The sequence below is a fragment of the Pristis pectinata genome, chromosome 25, assembly GCF_009764475.1.
Source record: "Pristis pectinata isolate sPriPec2 chromosome 25, sPriPec2.1.pri, whole genome shotgun sequence".
Classification (NCBI taxonomy): domain Eukaryota; kingdom Metazoa; phylum Chordata; class Chondrichthyes; order Rhinopristiformes; family Pristidae; genus Pristis; species Pristis pectinata.
The window spans coordinates 4,670,556-4,694,105 of record NC_067429.1 but is presented as its reverse complement, the minus strand read 5'-3'; the positions used below and the strand labels follow the sequence as shown (position 1 = coordinate 4,694,105).

The window sequence follows — 23,550 nt, the reverse complement described above, 5'->3', positions numbered from 1 at the left end:
GATTGCACTGCAATCTTTGCACCATTCTGCTATTTTGCACTTGTCATTGTATTTATTACAGAACATAGAACATTACAGCACAGTACAGGCCCTTCAGCCCACGATGTTGTGCCGACATTTTATCCTGTTCTAATATCTATCTAACCCTTTCCTCCCACATAGCCCTCCATTTTTCTATTATTCATGTGTCTATCTAAGAGTCTCTTAAATGTCCCTAATGTATCGGCCCCCACAACCGCTGCCGGCAGTGCGTTCCACACACCCACCACTCTCGGTGTAAAAAAAACTTAGCTCTGACTTCCCCCTTATACCTTCCTCCAATCACCTTAAAATTATGCCCCCTCATGTGAGCCATTTTCGCCCTGGGAAAAAGTCTCTTGACTGTCCACTGGATCCGTCCACTGTATCACTTCACACTTCTGCGGGTTGAACTCCATTGCCACTTTGCAGCCCAGTTCTGCATCCTATCGATGTCCTGTTGTAATCTACAGAACCTTCTACACTATCCATAACACCACCAACCTTCATGTCATCAGAAAACTTACTAACCCACCCTTCCACAGCCTCATCCAAGACATTTATAAAAATCACAAAGAGCAGGGGTTTCAGAACAGATCCCTGCGGAAAACCACTGGTCACTGAAATCCAGGCAGCATACATTCCATCCACTACCACCCTCTTTCTTCTATGGGTGAGCCAATTCTGAATCCACACAGCCAAGTTTCCCTGGATGCCATGCCTCCTGACTTTCTGAATGAGGAACCTTATCAAATGCCTTACTAAAATGTATTGTTTTATTTATTATTACCGTGTATACTGTTTACTCTGTGAGCTTCATGTGAACAAGGAATTTCATTGCACTCTGGTGTATATGACAACCAACTAATCTAAACTCTGTATCTTTTAAACTCTATCAGGTTTCCAATCCTGTCACAGCAAAGAAATAGTCCCGAGTTAGAAATAACTGATGTTTGAATGGAGTGAAGGGAAGGGGCAAGGACTAGTGCCTCAAGTATACTTTTGTAACATCTGCCAGCATAGGGAACAAAAAGTGAAGAAAATTGTCCAGCAGTTTATTGGGAAAGGGTTCAAAGCAGAATTTTGTGGACAAGCTGAGTTCTGCAATTGTATGAGGGTGACAGGACAGAAACTAGGGAAAGATGCAAGTTCAGGTCAAGGAAATGAGTATGTCTGAACAGAGGCCTGATTTAATAGACAAGGCAACAGAGAATAGACAGATGACAAAGAATTTCTTCATGCTTGTTGTTAAACAGGAAGATACGGACAGTACATGGGATTACAGCAGGAGTCAGTAGTGGATTACAGAAAACATGAGCTATCTTTGTTCAATGAAATGATCCAGCAGTACTGAATGGATGAGAAACTGAAATGCAGTCCAGCCAGATCTGGTGATGGATGGCTACACAATTGCTGCTGAAAGTACACAAGTCTATACCCTTTAAACTTCAGGGAACTAAAAGAAGGGGCTGATCCAACAAAGGTTTCACTGGAGACCAAGGCTTCATAGTCACCATTCTAACTTAGAAGACCCAAAGGCTAGACTACAAAACAAATGTAAAAATATTTTAAATGAACCTCTTAAGCTTTTAACTCAGCTGACAAAACCAATTCATTTGTCCTGAATTCACAAAGCTGTAACTATTGTGAGCAGTGAGAGCCAGCAGCTTGCTTTGCACTCTGGTTCACCCTATACCCTGCTTGGCCAGCACTTCAGACTCTACAGTCTAATCTAAACACCTATTCTGTCAGCAAATATTCTCAACCTTAGTCATGAACTTTTACTGAGCAGGTCAGTACACTGACAATATTTTTAGTTAACTTTATTACCAGACACAAGAACACAAGAAAGCAGAGCCAGGAGTAGGCCATCAAGCCCTTCAAACTTGCCCTGCCATTTAATATGATCATGGCTGATCAATGCTGGCTTCAACTCCTCTTCTGTGCCATTTCTCCACATCCCTCTATCTATCATAAATTTATCCACCTCCACTTTAAATATCTCTAATGATCCAGCATCAAGTACCCATTGGGCAAAGAATTCCAGAGAACGACCCTCTGCAAGAAGAAATTTCTATGTATGTCAGTTTTAAATGACAGATCCCTTAACTTATAGTTATGATCCCTTCTTCAAGACTGTCCCACCAGCAAAAGCATCCCAACATCTATCCTTTCAAGGCACCTTAAAATCCCATGTTTAAATAAGGTCACCCCTCATTCTTCTAAACTCCAAGGAATACAGGCCCAAACTTGGTGGGACAACAATCTCACTCTAGGAAATAGCCTGGTGAAGCTCCTTTATACATCTCCAATGTTACTACTTTTTTAGGTAAAGGGACCAAAACTGTACGCAGTGTTCCAGGTGAGGCCGCAACAACACCCTGTACAATTACAACAAAACCTCCCCAATTTTGATCTCCAACCCCTTTGCTATGAAAGCCAAAATACCATTTGCCTTCTTAATTAATTGTTGGACCTGCCAGCTAGCTATTTGTGATTCATGCATTAGAACACCCTCTGTATTTCATTCACTTGCAGTCTCCTTCCATTTAGATAATAATCTACCTTTTGATTTCTCTTACTGGTGTACATGATCTTACACTTCCCCATATTAAACTCCATGTGCCAGTCTTGTGTCCACTCAATCTATATATATCCCGTTGCAGAATCACAGTATCCTTATCACAAGGTGCAGTTCCACCTACAGCATCAGTAGGTGGAGTTCCTTCCTCCAGGTCATTAATGTAACTGGTGAACAATTGCAGCCCAAGATCTGATCCCTGCAGTACTCCACTGGTTACCTCCTTCCAGTCTGAAAGGGACCCACTTATTCCAACTCTGTTTTCTAAGAGACACCCAAGTTTTCAATCCATTCTAACACACTTCCTCCGATACCATGGGCTCTTAATTTATGCACTGGTTTCTTAAGTGGCATCCTGTCAAATGCCTTTTGGAAATCCAAATACACTACTTCTATAGGTTATGATCTAACAACTCTCCATGTTAAATCCTGAAAGAATTCCAGCAAATTTGTTAAACATGGTTTACCTTTCTTAAAACATGTTGACTAGATTTAATTATATTCAGCTTTCACAAATGATTAGCTATTTCCTCTTCAATTATTGACTCTAGCATCTTGTCAATAATGGATGTTAAACTAACCACCCTATAGTTCTCTGCCTTCTGTCTTTCTCCATTTTTGAACAAGGGAGTCACTTTGGCTCTTTTGCTATCTTCTGGTATCCTCTTGGAATTCAGCAAGTTATGAAAAATTTCAATCAGTGGGTTCACTATCTCTGCAGCCATTTCCTTTAAAACTCTAGTGTGCAGTTCATTAGGTCCTGGTGACTTGTCCACCTTTATGAGTTTCTCCAATACTTTATCCCTCGTAATGGGATTTTTGTAAGCTTTACGGCATTATTCGAAATTAGCCTGTCTGGGGGACATTAGCCAAGTCTTCCATCTTCCATCTCTTCTCATACTACTATCCTGCCATCCAAGGAATCAGCTTGGTGAACCTTTGCTGCACTCCCTCAACTGCAATTAGTGCAGGACTAGCAACTCTTATGGAAACCAACATGCCACTATTTTTGGCACTGAAAAGGAGATTTAATAAAAATAATCCAAATTTATACAGCATTAGAGCATATTGACCTGAGTCTTATTCCTAATCATGAAACACACTCGAAGTTTTCTCCACGGAATTCAGGTTTCAGCCTGAAGTATCTGAAGTTGGACTTTATTCCATATAAATATAAGCAATGCAAAGATGAAAATTCCCAAGGTACGAGTTAAATCATATATGTAATTTTGAAACCACAAAAATACTTTGAAAACCCCATCAATAGTTAGAAACAAGTGAGCTGCAGCATAATACCAGTTATATTACTTCACAAATAGTTCTAGTGTTAATCTATTAAGCAGAGCTATTTGACTTTAGACACTGGGCTAGCAATAATCAAATAATGAAAGATCAAGGATATTGATCCCTCTGAGCACTCGTTGGACTAGAATGATTGCACTATTGAATGCTGCACCCTGAAGACTGCAAATTAGCAGAGAAAAAGAAAGAAATGTTTGTGGGGATGGTGTCTACTTGATTAAACCACTTTCTCCTGTGTGCTAGCACAGCCTTTGGCTGTCCGAGGAAAAGAGTGCTTGGGAATCAAAACCTCAAAACTCTGTATAAACCTGAAGGTCTACCCAACAATCATGATCCCTGCCTTTCTGTTCACTTCAAAGACTTGAGTTTACAAGAGGCATCTCAAAGTAGTGGAGAGGTACAACCAATGATGATGTCCCAAAATCCTCCAAATCCATTGGTAGGAGAAGTGAGCCAACATCAGCATTCCTCGTGGGCCAATATCCTTGGTATTGAGGCCCTTAATAATCTTCCTAGGCAGTCCCTAGGGATTGAGAATGATTTACTTCCACTCTGGTTCTGAGAATTCTGGTGAGGAAAATGGGGACAAGCAGACTCTGCCACAGGTGGGGCAGGAGGTACTTGGTAGGATAGGTGGGTGTGTAGTTTGGGAAGTGGTGCACTCCTTCCATCACCTACACTGAGCTTTAGTGTGTTCCCAATGCAGACTTGAGGTTCTCAGTGCCATCCCAAATACACCTCTCTACTATGAGTGACCATGGGCAATGGATTCCCAGGAGTCAGCAAGGATGATGTATTTTTTCAAGGAGCCTTTGAGAACATCCTTAGTTTCTGCTGTCTGCCTGGTAATCTCTTCCCATGAAATATGTGTCTGCTTTGGGAGTCTGATGTCAGTCATGCAAATGACTTAAAATGGAGGAGCACCCAAGATGGCATTGAAAACCTTGAGCCTCTTTATCTGGAGCACATACAAGCCTCGTGATAACAGTGGAAGGAACACATCACCTCCCAAACTACCCACCCATCCATCCTGTGAAGCAATTTCTGCACCAACTGTGACAGAGTCTGCCTTATCAATCGCCTTTAAACCCAGAGAACTGGAGTGGAAGCGAATTATCCTTGACCCCCCAAGCAATCAGTCTGCACAATAAAAGCAGTTTTCATTAAGAACAGAATTATTGATGAAAGTGCCTCCCACATACAGATAGTCAAACCCTACAAATGAGTTCCTCCAGCATCTTGTTTGTTGCTCCAGATTTCAGCATTTGCAGTCTCTTGTATCTCCTACAAATGTTAACCTTTGTGGGCTTTATCAGGAAACAATGAATGATTGATTAAAAAAAAAGTACTAAACCAGATAGTCCATTGTTAGTTAAACATTCTTATTCTTATATAAAAGGAGATGCATTTTTATCTATAAGGGCCAATTCTACCTTAAAGCTCGGATGCACAGCTGACTCTGGAGGGTAGACAATGAAGTGTCTCAACGTAAAACCAAAACCTTGAGAGTTCTTGTGGAGCAGCACAGTCTTTGGGCCAGGCCATGAAAATATTTCATCCTGCACCGTGTTAGCATTTTCACTGGGGGATCTCTCATCTCGCTGGCTTTTAGTCTGTCAAGGAAAACAGAGTAAAATTATTTAAAAATACAAGCAAACTGTTTTTTTTGAAATGAGATACTTTTTTTATAGAAACTTTTTTAAAATGTTCAACAAATAACTTAATAGAAGTTATTTATAAAAGGGAGCACTGTTCACACTAGAGCAGAGTTGATCCTTGAAAATACAATTCCCTAGAACTTTATCTCTCAGTGGTAATGTGAGCACTTTGGACTTTAATTTCAAAGGAATAAATGTCGTAAGTGTAACACATGACTGCTACTCTATAGGCCAATTACTGTTGCCAATTGGAGATGGATTGTTAAGTAACAGTACTGTTCATATATTACACTGATCTGGTCATTTAGGTGTTGTTCTGTAGAAGGCTAAGATCTCCCATAGAACACAAAACTCTGTGATAATAATTTGGGTATAATGTAGCATTATTTAAAACAGACCAGTTTAAATTTTGGTATGAAATACGATAATACATTTGCAAAAACTGCTCTGGGTAAAACATTACTTGCTGGTGGAAGGTGAAACAGCATTTTTAAGGATCTTTTTCTCTTTCATTTAAAAAAGCACAGGAGTTCCTCCTGATATAATCTCATGATAACAAGTATTTTTCTTGTCTTGCTTTACATGATGGAAAGAGTTAGGAAATAAATGTTGGTACAAGTTGAAATGTTGTCAAACATCACCCATTTGTGAAGGTCCTTAGGGCTTCAGAGGTACTATGAAAATGCGAGTTGATGTTAATATGGATATGAACAAACACCCCCACCCTCCAAAAACAGACAAATTAAGCCACTATCTCTTTGATCACAGGGGGAAAAAACAGAGATAATGAATACAATAGCCAGAAATTTACAGTAACCTATACAGAAACCAGTCAATCCCAGTCAGAATACTTTGTCCCATTCTGGGCACCACAGAATGTAACATCTTGGAGATGGCACAGTAGACTGATGGATTTTATTGATATGGTAGTCTGGGGAAGCTGGATTTGCTCTCCTTAGAGCAGAGATTACATGTGATTAAGGGTATGAATTGAAGGGAAAGTGTTTCTAATAGTTGTCAATACTACAAGAAGGTCAGTACAACATCGTGGGCCGAAGGGCGTGTACTGTGCCGTAAAGTTCTTTGTTCTAACCGAAATAGATTTAAGATAATTAAGAAAAAAGTACCAGAAACACTGTGAGGAGGAATTTTTCTTTTAAGGCAAATAATGGTTAGGATTTGGAATGCACTGCCTGATGGAGTGGCCAGCAAAAATGCATTAACAACCTACAAAAGGGATTGAATGGATCCTTGAAGATTATAGGATGTGGAAAAGAATAAAGGAGTAGGACTAATTGGATTGCTTTGAAAGAGCCAGTGCAGACTTGATGGGTAAGTGGCCTCCTTCTGTGTTGAATTATTTTACCATTCTGTAAAGAGATACTCAGTACATCTAATGGCCCCTCTTCCTAATGCACATACATCTTGGTTAAGTGGATGGAAGGGATTAAATAGTTCTTCCGAATATATCAAACTGAAACCAGCTGAAACTATTAGGTGAGCCAGATACACAAATGTCACACTCTTCAGGACAATACAAAAAGATGTGAAAATACCATAACTTATATAGATTTTTAGAAAAATATACCATTTGTCAACCACTGTGGTCAAAAATTCAATAAAACCTGGATTGGATTTTGTGAACATTTCATTTCTTGGCATTAATAATTAAACTGTTAATCGTCCTATCCTCAAACTCCATAAAGCTTTCATCTTCGCCATATTGGTTCTGTCCTTTCTTGGCTGCATTCTAAAAAAAAGGAAAATTTCCAGCTAGAAACCTGACCCACATTCTGTTCACCTTTTGATTCACTCAGAATCACCTTGCTCTTCTATTTAAATAGGTTTCTGGAAATATATAGCCTTCAAGCAATAATTTAAAAAATCCTCAGTTGAGCATTTTCAATAGCAAAAGCATACATTTAATAACAAAGTGGTATGCAACTCACAAATATAGCATGCACAGAGAATGCTTAAATCTAACTGCACACAACTAAATTAAAGCTCAACAACTAAAGTAGCTTATCAACTTTCCTGTTGACAATATTTTCCCCACTGACATTTAAGCCTGTCTTATTTTACCTCAGCTTTTGTCCACAGGAAAATCTCAGATAAATGTAATTTAACACTTAAACTGCCCTACATACTGTTGTAATCAGATTATAGAAATGTTCAAACCCCAGGTTCTCATGCTGATCTGTTAAAATGCAAACAAACAATCAACAATATACTAACTTAAATATACAATTTCTTTTTACATCAATGGAAATAAAACTTCCCATGGGAATGACTTGCTAGCTTAGGTCCAAAACCATTATACAAAGATTTTGCACAGAATGCAGTCATTTTAGAACTAAATAGCATCAGATTGCAGTGAAAAAATAAGGGACTGGATCTGACTGGCAGTGGAGAAGCTCAAAACTGGCTCAACAAGTCTCATTAATTGTACAGGTGTGAAATAAATTGAAATGCACACTTGCCAAACAACATGTCTTCTAGTTTCTTTGCTGAAGGCTTCAAACCAGGTTGGGTACATTTATCTGGTAATCTTGCCTAAGTCATCATACTTCATAAGTGACTTCAGAAAGACAACAGTCAAGTCACCAACTCACAGGGGGTTAACCCAGGTGTTGATGCAACAGTCCTCAGCAGGACATACTGATTGAAAGCAGCACAAGCTCACTGAAGGTTAGTTCTATCACAACTTAAGTCCTGACTTAGATCAGTTAACTCAGTATAGACCGATTGAAGTCCACTATCTAACCAGACAGTTACTGAGCCAGCTGAGGGCTCATCATCACACAAAAACACATGATCAGAAGAGAATGGATAATACGGAGGCGCCAACTATTTTACCAAATGAGAAGAGTCAAAGAAATCCATTTCTTCAACCAATCATTTGGCCATTTGGAAGATGTTCCTATAGAAAAGCAACAACTGCTTTTCTTAATTAAATACTAGCAATTGCAAAAATGAAATTTATAAAAGAGATACAATTTAATAGATAAAAGACAATAAAGATTTTTTTAGGCCCTTGCAATACCCGACCACAATATTCCCAAACCAAATTTGAATTTATGGAAAACAAATGAAAACTATATTTGATGGCCAGCATGGACAAGATAGGTTGAAGGGCCTGTTGCCATGCTGTACAACTCTATGGCATGATGGGTCAGATTGTGCTGCTCTTCAGTTGGTAGATTCATAAAGAACTATAAAGAAAGCTGTAGTGGTTAGCTTGTTCCTGACCTCTGCACCTGCACGTTGTGACACATCAGTCAGAAACAATCTGAAGGTCAGAAGTCAGCACAAGGGACCTCCTGCTCTGCCACTCGATCAAGTACCAGAGTCCAGAGTCCAGAGTAGAGCACAAACACCAGCCATCCTGCACGTGTAAAAACAAGTTGAAAAAAGACCATCAGGGCGATCTGTGGGCAAGACCCCAGGAACCTCCATCTGAACTCTAATTCATGCTCATGGACTGCTCTATCTTGATGAATAGCTGCAGCAACAAAAGGAGAGCAAGTATAGGCAGTGCGCAGATTGAGCACTTGCAATCCAACTCAGAGGTATCCCCCATCTCAAGCCCATCCTTCCAGCTCCCCCTTAGCATGTTGTTAATATGCACAACTGCAAGCTGTTTAAAATCACTCATCTGAGCTGGACCCAACGAACATTAAAGACTTTAACATTCAGTTCAAAATGCCCAGGAACTGAATTGTTCTTGATGTGAACTTACTGCTTATTGTGCAGCAGTCTATTAAGTGGCAGCTACTTCCAAAAACTTTCAATTTATTTGAAGTTTATTGTCATGCTTGTGTTATAATCAAAGTCATTTGCAAGTACCTCATCTGTTCGACAGATTTTAAACAGCTTTAACTAGGGGACTTTGAAGTAGTTTGCAAAAGATGCTGTGCATTGAATTTAATCATTTAAATCTTGGATAATAACCACAATAACTTAAGTACAAAGTTTGATATCACTTCACAGGCATCCACATTAGGAGGTCAATCTGAAGTCTATCATAAAGAAATTAATATCTCCACAAAAATTATACATAAATTACTAAAGCACCTCATGCATTGTACAAATAGTACAGCAAATAAGCTTATGGTAAATTTAAATGAACAACGCTGTACCGAAGACAATCCAATATTTCAAACACTTGAGTAATTTCCCCATCAGGTACAGTTTCCTGTTATTCCCAATTTTTCCTTTAGTCTCCTGATCAGTTTCTGTCTTTAACCCCAATTCTAATTAGAAGCCTATTACTTACCAATGTTTATGATAACATTGGTTTCTGTGCAGCTAAATGCACGGTCAATTAGCTTACTTGGTCAGAAAAGCTAATTTATGCTGCTTCATTTTCTAATGAAAACACACCAATTTAAAGCTACTTCCCCAATTACAATAACATCCATCAATAGCAGGAAACAGCTCAGAAAGACCAAAAATTAATTATTCTTTGGCTGGATTTGTGTTATTGCACATATTATGTCTGCAATGAATGCACTAGAGTGCTTTAGAGTTGCCACAAAGGAACGGAAGTAGGCCATTCACCATTCAAACTTATTCCACATTAAATGAAATCATGCTTAATCTGCGGTAATTCCATATACCTTTGCCCTATTTCTCTCAATTCCACCAATCAACTGGCCCAGCATCAACTTAATCGTGCAGAAGAGCATTTCAAACTTCCACCATATGTTGCACTTGGAATATTGTGTGTAGTTCTGGTTGCCGCACTATAGGAAGGATGTGATTAAGCTAGAGAGGGTGCAGAAAACAGTCCCAAGGATTTGCTTTGATTTCAAGGCTTGAATTATAAGCAGAGATTGGATAGTCTGGTCTTCCTTTCCCTGGAGTAATGGAGGTTGAGATGTGACAAGATAGCGGTATACAAAATTATGAGAGGCAGAGATAGGCAGTGTCTGTTTTTCACGGTAGGGGTGTGTAAAACTAGAGGGCATAAGTTTAAGATGAGAGGAAGGAGGTTTAAAGGGGATCCGAGGAGTACATTTTATTTTACACGAAGAGTAATTGTTATCTGGAATGAGCTACTAGAGGAGGCGGTGGAGGAAGGAACAGTAGTAACATGGAAGTATTTCCCTGAAAGGCCTAGCTCTGATTTTTAAATTCAGTCATTAATAGTGGAAATACTTTCTCTCTAACTGCTCCATCAATTCTGTTTAATATTTCTGTAATCAAATCAACCCTCGACCTTCTAAATTCCAGTGAGAAAACACATTTTTGATGTCAACCCCAATCGCATCCTGTCAATTAAAGAACCTGCCAATTACCACCACTTTCTATCTCTTACTATTGAAACAGTTTCCTAACCACATTAATAATCTGGCCTCAATTACACAAACTTCAACATTTTCTTTTGAGGGATTTCATTTATTGTCTTCTGAAAGTCTATATAAACAACATCCATAGAGTAAGAAATACAGAGCAGGGTTACAACATCAAAGACTTGAAAAACAAAGGACCAACTATGACTGTTTATAAATTGTTTTCTTTTTGCTTCATCTTCTCATTTCTTTTAACTTACTCCTACTCTAACCCACAAAGCATAACGAAAAGAACCTAATGTTATTTAAATCAATACAATATTTCCCAAGAATTCAAAACTGTTAACCCATCTCTCTGATCCTTCTCTCCATCTATTACAAAAGTGAATTCTTTACATTAAAAAAACCTAAGTTTGCTGCTAGCTTGTACTTTGCCCTACTCTCTTTAATTTTGATGGTTACCTTTTCTAAGGCACTTCATCCAGGTTTCCCAATTAATAAGTTTTACAAAGCTTCAGCCACCAATAATAAGCCACAGATTCAATTCATTTTGATATTTAATCAATACTGAAATTTACTCAAGCATCAATATCAAAAAATACTTCTGTTTCTGTAACCAGCAGTAGAATAAGGTATAGTCACATTCATCAGCTTCTCAAAGTTCTAACTTCAATAACTGAAGTCCATTTCATAAATCGAGTGTCAGGTTAAAATTAAGAGATTCTCTATTGTTCTTTCTAAGCGCAGATACATCATCACAACATGCCATCTGCATGGAAAAGTCTGGAATGCAAAAACACACCGAAACAGTAAGCTAAAACAGGAGAAATAGGAAGAGGATCATCAACAAAAGATCTGGACCTCACTCATGGATTTCCTCAATAATAATATTGACATTTGAAAGCAGCATTACAAATCAGCTTCAACTGATACAAGCACTATAACCTAGAAATTCTTCAGAAGTGTTAACAGGAAAAATCAAACTATTGGTAGTTTGTCAAATATAAACAGGCTGTCGAAGCTTTGGAAATGTACGGGGAGGCTATCATTTTTGCATTGGTCTCAATGCTCTCATCTGGGCCAATATTTTTTCCCCAATAAGTGACATCATCTACGACAATAAAATTGGACAAATATTTGTGATCACCTTCGCAGCAAGTCATTTTGTGATCACCTTTACCGGCTGGATTCATCATGGTGTTATTTAATATATTGATATGCTGCTGATTATCATTAATATTATCATGGTTCATTTGCACACTGCTTTTTAATTCTTTTTTATACTTTATATTTGTGTAAGTATGTTTGTTTTTATTTTTATAGTTATAATTCTCTTATCAATTTACTGTTTTGGTTTTTATTAGGCAAGGGAGTGCCATCGTAATCTCGTTGCGTTGTTGTTGCAACAGTACAATGACAAATAAAGAAATAATAATAATGATAATAATAAGTATAACCCCATTGTTTAAAAAAGGAGAGAACACCGGGGCATTACAGAGAAGTGAATCTGTCATCAGAGACAGGGACAATGCTAAAATCTATAATTACGGAAATGGTAACAGAGTATTACAAAATAGTTATAAAGTTATACAGATTTATGAAAGGGAATTTATATTCGACAAAACTATTGAATTTTTTTCAAGTTGTAACCAGCAGGACAGATAAAGGCAAGCAAGTTGATGGAGGGCATTGGGACTTTGAGAAATTCCTGAAACACTCAACCCTCAGAGAAAAAGAAATTGCCTCATCTCTGTCTTAAATGAGCAGTCCTTTTGTTTCTAAACAGTGACCTAGATTCTCCTACAAGAGGAAACATTCTCTCCACAACCATCCTGTCATCTCTTAGTACCTTGTGTGTTTCAATTAAATTGTTTCTCACCCTTCTAACTCTAGAAAATATAAAACTAGCCCATCCAACCTTTCCTCATAAGACACCCACCTTTCCAGGTTTCAAACTTTTCTGAACTGCTTCCAATTCCAGATATGAACTTAACAAAGCACTTTATAACTGAAACATAACACTCTTAGATTTGTCTTCAATTCTAATTGCATTATAACATTCTCTTAACTTCCCAATAACTTACTGCAGTTACAAAGTAGCCTTTTGTGAATCATACACAAAGACACCCAGATCCCTCTGCATCTCAGAGATTTGCATTCTTTCACCATTTATATCTTTCTCTTTTTTTATTTTCCTGCCAAAGTGGGTAATGTCATATTTTCCCCATACTGCAGTCCATTCACCAGATCTTTGCCACTCACTGTATCTATAATCCCTTTGTAGCTTTCTTACGCTCTCTTCACAACTTATTTTTTAAAGCTCTTCTTTGTGTCACAGCAAATTTGGCAATCACATTTTTTTTAATCTTCATCCAAGTAACAATTATAAACAATTGAGACCCCAGAATTGATTTTTGTGGTTCACCACTTATTGCATTTAGCGAACCAAAAAAGACCCACTTATGCCTACTCTCAGTTTTCTGTTAACAAGTCAATCTTCTATCCACACCCAAATGGTATCTTCTATACTATGAGTTAACAGGGAATAATGATTAGACAAGGAAAATGTGAGGTTATCCGTTTTTGTAGAAAAAATAAAAAAGGCAAAGAGTAGAATGTTGATGTTGAAAAGGACCTGGATGTTCTTGTACATGAATCACTGAAAGTTAACACACAGAACAGTTAGCAGTTAGGAATACAAATGGTAGGCTGGCCTCCTTGCAAGAGGATTTGAGATGAGACATCTTGCCCCAATTACATAAAGCCCTGGTGAGACAACATCTGGAATACGGAGCACAGATATCGCATCCCCATTCATGTGATCAAGGGAGTGCAATGAAGATTCACCAGATGATTCCTGGGATGGCAGTTTGTCATATGAGGAGAAATAAAGCAGGCCAAGCCTTTGCTTTCTTGAGTTTAGAAAAGGGAAGTAATATCAATTAAATTATACAAAATTCTGATGAAGTTTGACAGGGTAGATTCAGGGGTAATGCTTCCCTTGGGTGGGGTGTTTAAAACCAAGAGGTTATAGTCCCAGAATAAGAGGCCAGTCATTCAGGACAGAAATGAGAAGAAATTTCTTGACTCAGGAGTAGCAATCTTTGGAATTCTCTACCCAAGGGGGCTGTGAGGACTCAGTCACCTACTAAATTCAAGAAAGAGATCGATATTAGTCTAAATATTGAGGGAAATGGAACTAGCGCAGGAAAGTGACTTGGAGGTAAAAGATCAGCCATGATCTTAATGAATGATGGAGCAGATTGAGGAAATAAGTGGTCTATTCCTGTTTCTATTTTTTTTTATATACTACAGAGGACATCTCCCATATAATTTGTTAAGGACAAATATAGTTTAATTTCTTTCTCCACTGCTATATTTCTTTTGCTGGCAGTGTAGTCATGGCAGCATTTCAATAGCTAAGACAATTCATTCAGTTAATCGGTGACAGCAACTTTGTGAAGGCAACACTCAATACTGCGATTTTCTAGTGAACTTTGCTACCAGGAATCTGATGCAAAGTTGGTATGGAAACTTCCCCTTTCCAAACCATTGTTTCCAGAGACATTTTAAAGGACCAAGCACGACTGAATATATCCGTATCATCTTTTGGTTGTTTCTACAGGGCAGAACTAGAGGCCTTATGCATTGTATCTACTACGTGCTAATGTAGGCAAAGGGTCCAGAGAAAATATGCAGATGATTCCAAAAGCTGTGTAACTCTTTTTCTCCCAATGTTATCTTTCTCTAAGACGTTAAACAACAACAACTGTTATCATTTGCTAGCTAAGGTCCCTGGACCTCAACAGAAAAATGTGAAGAACATCTGTTAAATTCCTCAGATTGCTTGAAAGCAGATTTACAATAAAATAAAAGCTTTCAGGAACGCAATTAACTATACAAACAGAGCAAGCTTAGATCTGCTGCAACTGAAGGAAGCTTGAAATATGGAATCGATCCTGAATTTACACTGGTCATCTGGCAAGAATTTCTCAACTATATGCTCAACTTAACAATATGATAAACACAGCAAGGATACTTACTGCAATGAATAGAAAGAAAAGTCTTCAATGATTATCACACTCATCTACTACATCTAAAGAGAAAGAAAATGTTTCATGTTTTTGGGATATTGGTTGCATACTAGTTAATGCAAAGTATTTTTTTTAAATATTAGTGAAGGGAAAATCTTTTAACCCAGGCATCTGAAAGAATGCCAGCGTTGCAATTCAGAAGAATCTGCACCACTGCTTTGAATCTGATGGAACCAATAAATTATCTGTTGCAGCCAAATAATAAATGGCTTTCACTGTCATTACCTGATTCTTAATGACATGAGCAACATCATTTACTAGGATTTCATTCAGGTTATCAGATCTCCACCCAGAAATGCTCAATATATACAATAGCAGGACAAACTCTAGTCTCTGCTGCTTACTGATCGTTGATGTAACTGCAAAGAAATTTTGACAATTTAAACAACATTATTTCTACCTGCCTACCCTGCTTATTATGGAATGTTATGTACTTACCCCTTGCGAGAAACAATCCTGCATTACATCAGTGACCAATCTTTTCAAAAGTACTTTGCTGGCTGAGGAGTGTTTTTAAAGATGACCTCAGATCATGAATGGATCTATAGAAAAACAATGCCTTTTCCTTATTGGTGCAATGAATGACTAATAAGCATTATTATGAAACATTAATGCCTTGCAAAACAAAGTTCTAGAGATCACTTGAGAAAAATAGAATCACCTGACTAATCTACTTCTCACAACTAGCATGTTTGCTATCTGTTTATTTTACTATGAACGTAGTTAATATTTTTATAATTCCAATTAGAGGCAGCTGAAGACTGAAAACTTTGCATAGATGTCTCATAAATTTATAGTATTTCCCTCCAATAACTAAACTCAAAGAGTTTAGAGAAATCTCAAACAAATGCAGCTCGTTTAACCCAATGGCTTAAAAAATTACAACAATTCATTTGTTGGATCCTGATGGATACTGATTTCAAACAGTCAGTTTTAAACATTTCTACTGAGTTTAAAATTCATGCATTTACAATTAACCTCACAGCTGCGGTAACATATCTTGATACATATCTCCAGTATTATTAACCATGTTAGAACATGTAAAAATTCCACTGGGAGTCAGAAAAGGTTCTGCTTACATATTTGGAAAGCATTTCAGCTGCCACTCCCTTTTTTTGACATAAACTTTAGTCTTTTTCTTTTGGGAGAAAAATCATGGGAATTCAATGTTCATTTAACTTTCACTCATGTGGAAGACCACTCTATCCAACTTCATATGGCCATTCAGAATTTTTCCCCCATTGTTAGCTGTTTCTTAAATGATTCAATTGTTTTCACATGCACTGTTCTGCTAACATTGAATGCTCATCACTTCCTATGTGAAAAACTTCCTAAAAATATAAATTACTCAGAGCAATTTCAGTTACAGGCAGCTTGCTGGAAGATAACATGGATGTCTGATCATCCAGAAAGAACAGAGAATATCAGAGAATGTTAGCAAGGTTTCTGCAGAAGGAGTCTTGACTTAGCTACTTTTGGAACGTATTGAGGTTTCAAGGTCAGTCAGTGATGTAGGCTGATTGACCAAATATAGCTTGATTTTCAAAAGGCCTTCAGTGGCGTGCTGTACAAAAGACTACCGAGCAAATGTTGCATTTTATGTGCTAGGCAGCAAGTTTCAGGTTTGATAGAGAATTTGTTGTATTTGAATGTAAACAGAGCAAAATCACTAACAGCTCCAGTTGCACTTGGAGGTCAGTCACCACTGCAACCAAGGATTTATGCAAGATCTTCGTGATCGTTATTAACAATCTGGATTAAAGCAGGTTTGCTGATCGCCATAAAAATGCATGAATGAGTATTCTAGACAAAATAGTCTGGAGAGTAGATCTAAATGCATTTGCGAATGTGTGACAATGAGGACATGTGTGACAAATGTCTTTCAAAGCAGAAAAGTTCAGTACATGCATTCGGGCCAGGTAACTTCAGCAAGTATACACCATACAGATTCACCCATTCAAGGCAGTGCACCGTAGAAGGCTCTAAGAGTTTACGAAATAAGTTCAGAACAATAATCAATTACTTAGGCTGGAGAAACAGTGAATGAGTTATTTCACACCACTTCGGAAATCTGATCAGTCAGTTCTCAGTGTGATTCATCCATTGCATGCCTGACATAATTTCTGCATCAGTCATGCAGAGGATGTTGTCATTCCTCATGCAATGCTCCATGTGTAATGCGGAGAAAAGTAGACAACACTGTTGTAGGATCAACCATCATTGGGCAATCCCAGGATCACACGGTTTTAATAACAGAAAAGAATGGAAGTACATAGCAAAGCAGACAACATCAGTAGAGAAATCAATAACCCTTTATCGAAAATAGAAAATGTCAGAAGATAAACTTTCTTTAAGATGTGCAGGATGGGGGAGAACAAAGCAAATGTCTGTGATAGGAGAGACCAACACAAATGGTGGTGCTGCTAAAAACAAACTGCCGGAGGTTTTTAATGGAGGAGGGCTCCATTAACTGAACATGGGTCTGAAGATTTATTAGTCACAGCTGAACTGTCTAGAGGAGATGCAAAATTGGAGGAGATGTAAATTATATGGTAAATGAATGAGAACAGAGGACAGGGTGAAAATAAACTGCTGGAACCATGTGACAGAAAACACTGCAGTTGTGGGAAATCTAAATTAAAAACAAAAGAATTCTGGAAATACCCAGCAGCACAGGCAGCATCTATGGAGAAAGAAAAACTGAATCAACAGTACAGGTTGATGACCTTTCAACAGAAATGGCTAGCTCTAATGCAAATGGGAAAAGTTGATTATCCGAAATTGTTGAATTTAATATTGAATTCTGAGGGTTAACATATCCAGTCATAAGTTAAAACACTGTTCCTTGAGCTTGGTTAGAACTGTGTAAGAGGCCACAGAGAGAGGTGTCAGAGTGGGAGTTGGATGGACAATTAAAATGACTGGCAACTAGCAGCTCGGGTTCACCACTGCAGGCTGAATGGCAGTGGTCACACAATCTGCATTTGGCTTAATAATGAAGTGTTGGATTGGGACTCCTGCAAGATTCAGTCCTAATCTTGCCTTTATTCTGGTGGCCCTGCTGCCCACCAACTCCACCACCACTCCTTCCTTACCACAACACATGGGACATTGCCCACCACCTTAAAGTTAACATATGCTCTAAATTCAGGTAATACCAAAAAAAAAGAACATAAAACAGTACAACACAGTACAGGCCCTTCAGCCCACAATGTTGTGCTGACCTATATAAACCTTACCCACATTCAATCTATCCCGCTCTCTCCTTCACCTCCTATAACCCTCTATTTTTCTTTCATCCATGTGCCTATCTAAGAGTCTCTTAAATAACCCTATTGTATCGCCCTGACCACCACTCCCAGCAGTGCATTCCAAGCACCCACACTCTGTGTAAAAAAAACCTACTTCTGATATCTACCCTGAACTTTCCTCCACACACCTTAAATAGATGACCTCTAGTATTAGCCGTCACTGCTCTGGGGGAAAAGGTGTTGGCTGTCCACTCTGTCTCTCATAATCTTATATACCTCGATCAAGTCACCTCTCATCCTTCGTCACTCCAAAGAGAAAAGCCCTAACTTGCTCAACCTCTCCTCCTAAAACACGTTCTCTAATCCAGGCAGCATCCTTGTAGATCTCCTCTGCACCCTCTCCAAAGCTTCCACATCCTTACTATAATGTGGTGGCCAAAACTGAACATAATATTCTTAGTGTGGTCTAACCAACATTACCTCTTGGCTCTTGAACTCAATCTCCCAGCTAATGAAGGTCCAACACCATATGCCTTCTTAACCACCCTATCCACGTGTGGCAAGTTTGAGGGATCTACGTACTTGGACCCCAAGATCCCTCTGTTCCACCACACTGCTAAGAATCCTGCCATTAATCTTGTACTCTGCCTTCCAGTTCGATTTTCCAAAGTGTATCACCAAACTTCTCCTGATTGAACTCCATCTGCCACTTCTCCGCCCGGCTCTGCATCCTGTCTATATCCCATTACAATCAATTATAGTAGACTGAGTAGTTTTGCAAAGTAGACTACGTGAAGATAAATCAATCTCTGAGCATTAAAGGATATTCAAGAAGTTCAAAATAAATATGTTCCTTACATAAAAAGAATGGGATGCTAAATCCGGTGCCCTGTGGATGACCAATTGCATAGAGGGTGTGATAGGAAGAAAACAGAAGTTGGTGTTGACACAGAGAGCACGATACAGAAAAATGCCTTGAAGAGAAGAGGATAGGTAAAAGTGAAATTAAAAGGAATGTATGAAAAAATACTGACATGTGAAAATCCAAATGTGTTTTGAGCACAAAAATAGAAAGGAAAAGGTAGGGCTAAAGGGGTTAAAAGAGTGACCAATGTGTGAAGCAAAGGATGTAGGTATGGTTCTTATATTTACTGTTGTCTTCATAAAACAGGGCATGTGTGAAATATTGGAAGGGATAAAAACAATAAAAGATTAAGGAATTTAACATTTTTGAAAGTAGACAAATCACCAAACCTAAATGAAATCTATTTCAAACTGTTAAAAGATGAAAGAGAAATTTTCAGAGGCTCTGACTATAATTTTTCATTCCTCACTGCTTACAGGAGTGGTACATAAGAACTGAAGGAAACCAATTAACTTGAAAACATTTTTTGAGGTGGTGACTAGGAGGGTCAATAAGGACAGTCAGTACATTTGATGCAGTCTGCAAGGACTTCAGCAAGGCTTTTGACAAGGTCCCAAATGGTAGTCTAGTCATAAAGTAAAATCCTTAGGATCTAAGGGAGAGCAGAAAATTGGATCCAAAAATGGCTCAGTGGCAGGAAACAGAGTAATTGTTGATTTTTTTTGTATTTAGAAGGCTGCTGCCACCGGGGTTTCACCAGACTCAGAATTCAGTCCCTTGACTTTTGTGATATATATTCGTGGTTTAGACCCAACTGCGGGGACACAATAATAAATATATGATATGAAAGTTGCTGCACAGTAGTCAGACAGGAAGCCAGCTTCATAAAACAGGTAGAGATGATCTGCTCAGTTGGGGAGGCAAGTGGCAAATATAATTTAATCCAGTTAATCTAGTCGCGTTAATATATTTAGGGAGATGCAATAAGATATGTACAATAAGTGGCAGGAAAATGGGTATTATGGAGGAAAAAAAGATCTTTGGAGTGTACTTACACAGGTCCTAAAAGACAGCAGAAAAGATCAGTAAAGTGGTTTTAAAAGCATACAGGATATTTTCCTTATTAAACAAGGCACAGGAGGCAAAGGGGATATGCTAGGGGAGATGTAGACAACACTAGCAAGATCACAGTTTGAATAAAGCATTTTGTCTGGTCACTAAAATACAGGAAATATATGATTTCACTAGAGAGGATACAGCAGAGATTGACAAGGATATCATCAGAAGTAGAAAAGTGTATCCATGAGGATAAGCTAGGATCATTGGAATAGTGGTTTCTTTGGAACAGTGGAGGCAGAGGGGAGATTTAATGAAGGTTCATAAAATTATGAGTTTGGACAGAGTAAACAGGAACAAATTATTTCCCTAACTGGTGGTGGCATAGATTTAAAGTAATGTTATAAAAATTAGAGGGGAGATGAGGAAACCTCTCATCCAGATGGCATTAGAGATCTGGAAATCACTGGCTGACACAGGACTAAAGTTCATCATCTTCTTTGGTGGTCCCTCGAGATTGAGGATAACCTGTTCTCACTCCAGTTGTGTGGGTTCTGATGTGATCGATGAGACAAATGTGGGACACACAGACTCTGCTACGAGTGGCAGGGTGGGCGGTTGTGTAGTTTGGGAGGGGATGAGTGCCTTCCGCTGTTTATGCTGAGCTTCAGTGTGCTCCTGATGATTCCAGTGCCATCTCCAATGCTATTTTCAGTGGTAGTAGTCTAACAATTCCCAGGAGTTGGTAGGGATGTCGCACTTTCACAAGGAGGTTTTGAGAACACCTTTAAATTGTTTCTTCTGTCCACCTGGTTATTTTGGAATGGACTCTGTTTTGAGAGTGTCTGCTTTGAGGTTCAGGTATAAAAGCAGTGTAGCCTGCCAACTTGAGTGTTATTAGGAGCTCAAGGCTGGGAACATTGACCCTGGAGAGCATATTTATGTTGGTTCCTTTATCATGCCAGTGCAATTAGATGATTTTGTAGAAACAATATTGGTGGTATCTATCCAATGCTTTGATATGCCTGGTGTAAGTGGTTCAATTCTCAGACAAGCAGAAGCATTCTGGTGGGAAGGGATCATCGGCAGACCATCAGCTCTGTGTTGGATCTGAGGTCATGAACTTCAGACCTGTGAACTTGAACAGCTGTGCCCTGCAGCACTATGGGCCTAGCACAGGAAGGTGCTTCTTCACCAACACAAACACAATTGACAAAATGGCTTCCATCTGTGCAATGCATTTTCCATGATACTTCCTTGTCAAATAGAGTAATCAAAAAGTCCTATAACCCTCATAACCTCCAATTAAAGTAACGGCCAGATAGGAAACATACAAAAAGAAAGAACCCTCACACCAACAGATCCTCAGCAACACCAGGCAACACTGAATGAGAACAAATTGGCGATACAAGTTGTGTACCATGTTATCCGTCATTTGTATATTTAAAATTTGTGGCAAGTTGCTTTATGTGCCTACTTTCACTAAAAATTTTAAAAAAATTAACCAGCAAAAACAAAAGAGAGGATCAAAACTTCCAGACTGTTGCACGCTCATGTGTAATTTGCAGAAAAAAACCTTAAGGTGTCCTTTTAAAGAAGGACAAGAATCCTCCAAGTAGAAAACATGAATTTATATTTCTCCTGATGATACTTCATTTCATTCACCAAAAACATTCAGTTTAAATTAGTGGGGAAGGAAATGTCATGGCTCCCACTCTGAACTCTTTCTTTGGTCCCTTACACTTCAATAAACTCAAAGTAAATATCATCACTGCCACAGAAACTTGGCAAAAGTGAGGCTGTCATATTCAGAACATACAGTGAATACATGTAAAGGAATGGCATGTAAAGGAATGCTATGTAAAGGAACGGCATGTAAAGGATGTTACAACTGCAACAAAGAGGAAAAAGAAACTTAAATAAACTCATTTGAAACTTCTTACAACTGTCACATTCCCAATTAAAAGTAAAATAGTTATCAGATTAAGGTTTACAGAAAGTTTATTGTGGATCAACTTTTCTCCGCTGTTGCAGATATCTACATTTTCAATGATAACCAAATTCTACTGAATAGTATCTTATCTCTCTGATTATGTGCAAAAAAATTACAGATATCTGTATAAAAATATTATTGATTCATTAACAATTAAGATTCAGTTTCAACTGTTTTAAAACCTGGGGTTTAAAAAAAAACAGTAACCACTGAATAATAAACATGGCAAACAATTTTAATTAATAATAGAAACACAAAGCTGTTCCTTTAAGTTGATGATCAAAGCCTGGAAAAGTTCAGCTGTAGCAAAGGCAAATCACTGAACCTCTTTAAAAGATGATTTAATGAGCAACCCATTATCACCCCTTTTGCATTACACTATTATCTCTTTAATTATTCCTGGTTCTACATAAACACAACTTTCCTTTTGTTCCTAAACCACAAAAACTTGCTGATACTGGAAATCTGAAACAGAAATAGAAAATGGCAGAAATATTTAGCAGGTCAGACAGCATCTATGGAGACAGTAATGACATTACGAAAAAACAAGCTGCTGGAAGAACTTAGCAGGTCAGGCAGCATCAATGGAGAAAAGCAGGCAGTTAACGCTTCAGATGAGGACCCTTCTTCAGGATTGAAGATAGGAAAAGGGGAAGCCCAATATATAGGGGGAGAAACAGAGCAATGATAGGTGGACAAAAGAGGGGAGGTGGGGTGGCACAAGGTGGTGATAGGTTGTTTCAGGTTGACAAGCTTTCGTCAGAACTAGTAGAAGTTACAAATCAAATATTTTTTAAGTTGCAGAGAGGAGGGGAGAGGACAAACACAACGTGTGTGATAGACTGGAGACCAGTGCTGCTCAGGAACAAAAATAAACTTGAGTTTATGTAGAACCAGGAATAATCAAAGAGATAATAATGTAAAAACTAGAACTGGGAGAAAAACAGCAGTTGCTGTAATTCTAAATGAAAGAGAATCTGGAAACACCCTGAAACTCGGGGAGAGAGAAAAACAGAGTGACAATTACAGTTTAATGCACTTTCATGGGAACTAGCCAGTTCCAATACAACCCGGAAAGGCTGGTAATCCAAAGCTGTTGAATTCAAAGTTCAGTGCTGAGGACTGTAACTTGCCCAATCAGAAATTGAGATGCTCTTCTTCAAGCTTACACTGGGCTTTGTTAGAACCTTCTAATAGGCCGAAGGGAAAGAGGTCAGCATGGCTGTGGGATGGAGAATTAAAGCAACAAGAAAATGGACATGCTGGATCACCTTTGCAGACTCTTTTGATCTTCCTTCCCTCTTGAATTGCTTCTGTATTTTCTTAAATACTTTTACATTTCTAACATTATGAAGTTCAATGAAGGATCACTAGCTGCTTGACCTGTTGAGTGCTTTAATAAATTTCTGTTTTAAATACCTTTCCAACATCCACAGTA

At 38.3% G+C, this 23,550-nt stretch overlaps 1 protein-coding gene across 5 annotated transcripts in view; it reads right to left on the bottom strand.

The window, feature by feature from the left end:
- The window catches only part of LOC127582867 (rho GTPase-activating protein 21-like), a 302,839-nt gene that overhangs the window by 113,555 nt on the left and 165,734 nt on the right, over window positions 1-23,550 (bottom strand). For 4 of the 5 annotated variants that reach the window (XM_052038469.1, XM_052038472.1, XM_052038470.1 and 1 more), the window contains one exon: window positions 5,335-5,514. In XM_052038469.1, coding sequence (XP_051894429.1) covers window positions 5,335-5,514 — 180 coding nt within the window. Of the gene's footprint in view, window positions 1-5,334; window positions 5,515-15,385; window positions 15,458-23,550 lie in introns of those variants that run through there. The other variant, XM_052038475.1, reaches the window with a different exon arrangement.